This window comes from Phoenix dactylifera, chromosome 6, assembly GCF_009389715.1.
Source record: "Phoenix dactylifera cultivar Barhee BC4 chromosome 6, palm_55x_up_171113_PBpolish2nd_filt_p, whole genome shotgun sequence".
Taxonomy (NCBI): Eukaryota; Viridiplantae; Streptophyta; class Magnoliopsida; order Arecales; family Arecaceae; genus Phoenix; species Phoenix dactylifera.
This window is the reverse complement of record NC_052397.1, coordinates 2,627,192-2,633,867: the sequence shown is the minus strand read 5'-3', so window position 1 is coordinate 2,633,867 and position 6,676 is coordinate 2,627,192. Positions and strand designations below refer to the sequence as shown.

The 6,676-nt window shown below is 39.3% G+C and overlaps 1 protein-coding gene across 1 annotated transcript; it reads right to left on the bottom strand.

The window, feature by feature from the left end:
* Nucleotides 1–2,772: 2,772 nt before the first annotated feature.
* LOC103713205 (type IV inositol polyphosphate 5-phosphatase 9-like) lies at nt 2,773–6,476 on the bottom strand. Its single transcript, XM_008800046.4, has 8 exons — nt 5,876–6,476; nt 5,596–5,765; nt 5,348–5,455; nt 4,915–5,254; nt 4,561–4,748; nt 3,654–3,762; nt 3,426–3,577; nt 2,773–3,334 (listed from the first exon to the last, which is right to left on the bottom strand). The coding sequence occupies exons 1-8, from the start codon at nt 6,047–6,049 to the stop codon at nt 3,106–3,108; spliced, it is 1,470 nt and encodes a 489-aa protein (XP_008798268.2). The 5' UTR covers nt 6,050–6,476; the 3' UTR covers nt 2,773–3,105.
* Between the last annotated feature and the right edge of the window lie 200 nt (nt 6,477–6,676).

The window sequence follows — 6,676 nt, the reverse complement described above, 5'->3', positions numbered from 1 at the left end:
TTGTTCATTCTATTACAGTATGGCCTATGCCAACCCTATAAGATAATTTAATACCCAGTTTTCCTGAAAATAAATAATAAAAACAAGTTCATTCTATTACAGTATGCCCCCCCCCCCCCCCCCCCCTCCTCTCTCTCTCTCTCTCTCTCCGCTTTTTCTCTCTGTCTCTCATGTCATGTCCTCATTTCCACTCTCTTTCTATTGTTGCAATCTTATCTCCCTCGCCCTCTCAAGCCAAATGTCATGGTATCTGATATTATTTATTTTCTTGTGGGGCTGAAGATGATGAAATATGCTACCGTTTCCCATGCGTCCAGCTTCTGCATGCAGTTGGTTGGGGGCGTGACAGATGAGTGTTTTTCTCATATGTCTAGCTGCTGAAGTGTAAAAAGACACATCACCTTTATGAAATCACATTATAGTCTGTTTCCAGACTAGAATTTTTTTGACCACTGACATATATGCCTTGCACTTTAGTTCTAATAAAACATCATTCCGAGTTATTTCCTATGTACGTAGTTCTAAGGTGTGAATCCTACAAAGCTAAATGATTCTCCTTCCCTTATTTTGGCTTCAACAAATACCCTATGACCAAGACATCGAACAGACTCATTGTGGAGGATAACCAAACTTATCTCCCATTTTTTTTGGTACATAACATGAAGGGAGTTCAAATTATTTGGATTTGCTATCATGATACATATGTCAAGTGTCAACACCTCTTGATCTCCCTTTCATGTAGCTATAACTAGCAAAATAATCTGTTTCAACAAAAAAAGTCGCCGCTTCTGCTTCGTCTTGGCCCATATGAGTCCCAGCCACAAGTTGTGTCACTGGGTCCACCAAGTTGCTTCTTTTGGCCCCATATGATGGCTCGTCTGCTTTGTAATGTTTGACCAAGCAAAATATGGTGTCAATACTCTAACTAGTTGCAATCATTTGATAGAAGCTAATGTTTGTTAGTTTGTGGTTTCATTTGTTGATAAATTATGACAGCTTGTGTTGAGGGGAAGTTGTTGGGATAAACGTTCAAGCACTTCTATATATGTACAAATCACTATCTTAATTTCACCTAATCTAGAAACTAAGAGAGTGTTTGGTTGCAAAATAAATTTTAGAAGGGATATCCCTGGCATTGCTGTAGGACCTATTTCATGGAATAAAGCCTCTTTGGCACTTTGCTGGATGGATAAATAGAGGGAATATATATATATAAGTATAGGGAATAAGGGACATTTGGTGTATATTGAGTGTTCGTAAAGTGCAAAGGTCAAATTACCTTCTTATTTTTTTGAGTGTGCAGAGTGGATAAGGGCAAAATATATATACTAATCGAAGGGAATAGATGAAAACCTATTCCATAATATAAGTCTATTTTATTATTTTAGTGGAATAGATTTGTACTGTGTGGATTAGGCGTCCCACATGATATATATAAGCCCCTATTCCATAATCTTTTAGTGTTTTTTTTTTTTTTGTTACAATGACTATCTAGTGTTTAACGAATACATCCATCCTCCCTCCGTTCCACTTATTCTACATCCAAACACCCCTTAATTATCAAGTTCTTGAATATGCTTTACCAAAGATGAAGTTACTGTTATGAATGCAAGAAATATGACCACCATGTTTTCCTTAATTCCGTTAATAATCAAGTCAGCATGTATGGTTTGACGAGGTATAATAGGTAAAAGGAAAAAGAAAAAGAGAGGTTATAATTAAGCATTTTATAATGCCTAATATGTAGGGTGTGACTACTTCAGATTGATCAGAATAAATATGATTAAATTTCATACTATTCTACGTGGAACCACAATGAAAAACTAGGGGTTAAAAACATTCTTATGAGAGTTCTTTTGCGGATAAAATCTTTGGTGTAAAAATTTAAACATGGTATGCTATACTCAAGCCGGAATAGAGAGGCCAAATTTTGATCATCCGAGGCAATATAGAATGAAAAAAGTTATTAGGAACAAATGCATGTCAGGCAATCTTACATAATAATATACCATGCATCAAAACTAATAAAAATATGTTGAAATTTTTAAGAGATTAATATCATAGGATTGAAACCTTAAAACAAAATAAGATCTAATGATTCATGCAGCCCTTATCAAATTGGAGAGGTAAACTTGTATTCTTTATTATGCTGTATGAGAACTTCATGATCGTATGTTTGGATTTAAGTCTATCAAGATCTTAGTGGGCTATACTAAGAAGCAAACATTTGCAAAACTGGTCTTCCTAACATCCAATTAAAGCATACTCCTTCTTTGAACTTAATAATTAGCTCTTTGTGAAAAGATCAGATTTTTTCAAAAGACCATAGAGATGGTGTCAAAGAAAAGCAAACTATGAGACCAGAAGTTGCTTGAATTATATTTTGTTAAGCAGTAAAATAATTATGCCCAAATATATAATGAGATATTGCATTGATGTATATGCTTGGTCTAACAAGCATGGAACCACCACATAGGGGGAGAGAGTGATTGGCAACCAGTCCACCAAATTGGACAAGGACAACGGATGGGGACAAAAGTGCCTTCAAATAGAAAAAAAAGTAAGCCCTGCGAGTTGTAATTCTTTAAGGTCACATCCACCTCGAGTCCAATCCCCCCAACATCCAAATTCTGGAACATAATTAGCGTGCGTTGCGAGATAACTTGTCCTCTTCCCATCCACCCACCAACTTTCAAGGCCCACATCAAACATGCACACATACAACGCAAGGCTCTGAAATCCATGCAACATTTTCTCGAACGAACACCAATATTCTTTTATTCTTTAAGCAAACTTATCAGTAATAAACTTTCGATCTCTTTTTCTCGTCCATACAAAACGTACAGCATCACGACGCACTCTTATGTGATGCTTTTTCCCTCCCCTTTTTTTCTGAGTAAGAGATTAGACGGGCCTAATCACTAACACTATATAATCTCTGCTATAAACAAATTATAAAACCTGGATATAGGATTATTTACTGGGTTGTGGTCTCTCTCTCTAAATATATATGCGAGGAGAGACCAGAAAGTTAATTGCACTAAAAATAGCTTCCCAAGCTCTCTGGAGGCTTGACGAAAGGGTCGCCCATATGATAGCTAAAGCTCACAATGAACTCCAAAATACGGTCTCCATTGGATAACAATCAAAATCGCTAGCGATTTGATCCAATCTGTCCGATAAGAAAAAACTTCTTAAGGAGTTCTTAGTTCTCGGGACGTCAACCACTGCGGTGAAAATTGCTCTCACAGGCCGGTGATCGGATAATCTAGACTCGCATCGATCATATAGGTTTTGCTTCAAGCCCTTCCCACGCCACAGAATCCGGTCACACCTGTGGATCCATAGGTCACATATCTTAATCCCTGGTTATCAGCAATAAAAACTAATTGGTTCTAAGGAGACCGGGATGTTACTGAACCTACCATGCTGGAGCTCGTCTTTTCTCGCCTTTTTTGCGTTGAATGCACCCATGATATGCATCTGAGTTTGGGTAGTATTTGTACGTGGGAGAGAACGCGATCGCACCCTCATGCCAACCTTCAAATGCCCGACCCTCCGAGACCTCTCCCCTCAACTGCATGTTTCGGGAGTTTAGCGACTGGTTCTCAAAAAAAAAGTATAGGGTTTTGGAGAGTGATGTTGTTCATTACCTGATCTTTCTCTAACAGAATGTTCCACTCCTTTTGTTCCACCAGTGTTCGTGTTTTGTCCTCCGGCAAGGAGATTCGGTAGTTCAAGTCTCCAAGCATGATTATCCGACTGCACGGAATGGAAAAATAAATAATCTTGGTGACCAATTGTCTCTCTGAAAGAAGTTGTGCGTATTTCTTAAAGTATGCAGTAGGTAGAGGTCATTAGTATAAATGCAGGCTATAGTTTTTCTTAAAGAAGGAATACATTTGGTAAGTTATCTTTCTCAAATGAATATTAAAGTAGAGATCATAGTCGTAGTTAATGTTATAACTCATATCAAATGCTTTTGATATCATCATCGCTTGATAAATATATCCAAGTGGCACAATTCTACCCTCATAAGCAAGAGCTTGCGGTTCAATCTGAATCACTCGCGGTAGGGGGTTGATTTGGTCTACCTAAATGACCGACCATCCATTTTTTGGCGGTTTAACTTATCTCATGTCATGACGTGGGATCCATCTGTTTTCCTTAATTAAATCACGTACTTAAAATATCTTTTCGAAGAAATTCACGTACTCATAATAAGACCGTATTATAAGAGACATGATTAATTGTGAACATGGTTTTGGCTGTTCCAACTTTCCACTGCCAAATTTGATATTACAAGAAGCCTGCATACTGTGATCTTTTTTTCGAAATTTGGATTAACAGGCTGAGAGTAATTGAAAACAATAAATCAGCTTTGTATTACATCTGATGGAGAGATATCTAGAGAGAGAGTTTATGAAAATTAAAATAAGATAAACTCTCAGCTCAAACTGCCCCAAATTCTTTATGACCTTTTTTTTCTGCAAGAGAATAAACATGATATCGATTGCTATATATGTAGAATTAATATTCCAATTCATTCATTTTACTCACTCGTGATCCAGAATCTTTTGTGGCAAATCAAGAGAAGGGCGCCGACGAGGAAAGCTTGTCCTCGTGAATATCTGCATGGCGTCTGAATTCCTGTGCATCGCATCCTCTTCTTTTCCTCCTGAAGCCAAATGACAGCATACAAAGCAGAAGCTCGTCTCATGCAGGCAAAACCTAACCGACACTGCACCCTGCATGGCGAATGCACGAATATAAGTTTTTAAAGAAATAAAAGAATTATATATTCTGACACTTTTGATGGTCTATATATACAAAATTTGTCATATTATTTTGATTTAAAAATGCATACATATATCACTAATATTCTAAAGCCAATGAAGAAACAGCAGGAAATACCTTGTTCCCTAGCAAGCCCATAACGCCACAACCAGTAGAGGAGACGCTAGGGTGGCGAATGTATCGTCGGAGATCACCTCTCACCCACACGGAGACTAGAATACCTACCATCTGCTTGCTTATGATGCATCGAATGTCTTGCATAATGCTTTTCTCGGAAGTGCCTTGCTTGACTGGATGCAACTTCTGCTTCTCCCCTTGCTTGGATTCCCGGCCTCTTTGTGTGCTGGATTGGGAGTTGTTTAATGTTGCCGTAATGAGTGAGTTCCACTTCTTGGCTACTGTACTCTTTTCCGGGCCTAGGATGTTTCTGGCACTAAGCGGCACAATTTCCTGGAACCTGTGGTTAAGTTCCATTTTTATGGATATTTCCACTCATCTTAAATACCAAATCTAGCTAAATCTGAAATAAGAAATTAATTAATGAAAGTACCCAAGAACATAGATGTCATAGGAGTTATTCTTCGTGTCTAACCAATCTTCCAAATTTAGATCATCGGGCGGTGGGATACCACCAATATTCCATGTACTAACAAACAGCCTAAGGAGAAAACAAGAGAAAAAAGCACCCGTGCGTGTTAGGATAAATCCCAGCTAATATGATTCGTTGTCAATGAATGCTGTGGTGAAGGAAGGGCATACGGTGAAAAAGTGTTAAGAGGTAGCGGTTTTAGAGCTCACTTGTACTTTTGTGCGTCCATTTGATCATTAGATCGTCTGTTCAGGCTGATGGGATCATCTAAACTGGCTACTTCGAGCTGCATCTCGGTGCTCGGGAAGTCCGCGATGAAGGAATAGCTGCCCCGAGGCCGTCGAAGCAGCTTGTTGAACACCAATCTAGGCCACATGACCTGATAAGTTGAATTTTTCATCATTTAGATCTTACACAACACACACAGAGACACACACACACACAGAGAGAGAGGGAGAGAGAGAGAGAGAGAGAGAGAGAGGAGCTCACCTCTCCTTGGTTTTGGTTTTCAGGCATGGTGATGGTTAGGATAGGATTTAGGGTGCTAGGGGGAGGGGTTGCTTTTGGGGGTTGGAGGAGAAGAAAGCAAATGGAACAAAGGGGTGGAAAGAGGAGAATGAAGAGATAAAAAGGAGGTGGGATGGGGATGGTGGGCAGGGCCATGGCTGGGACTCCCTACAGGGCCTTTCTACGCACTAAAATATATTGAATATTGGCAAGTTGGAAGAGAGAAGGCAATAAGCTTCTTCTGACGACGAAGATGATGCATGTTAAAGCTTGCAATTGGTGGGAAATGGGAATATCTTCACGCTGGAAATTAGTCTTATAGAGAAGGACAAGAGAAAGGAGAAGTGAAACCGGGGACCAGGACTCAACAACCCAGATCGAGCGTTCCTACTTGGGTCTTCCTTTCCTTGCATCCGGAGGGTTTGTTATGAGGGACAATAGGGCGTATTTTAATCTGAACTCTGAAGTTAACGCGGAATGGAAGAATAGGGCGGCAGAAGGGATCAGGTCCGAAAAGCCCTCATCATGCTTGCCAACTTGCATTACCCACTTGCGTATTTAATTTGCTCACGTGAGCAAGACCTTCCCATTCCTGTCAATCTCGTGTTTCATGCAAGAACAGCTAGATTTGAGTTGGGTTCGAGTTGGTGATGATAAAAAGGCCAGAATCAGCGGAGACGGAAGCACTTGCAAGAACAAGACTAAATTCGTGTTGCTGCTTGTTCATTTCTGAATACCTTCAACACTATACATAATCAATTCAGTGATTTTTTTCTTTTAATC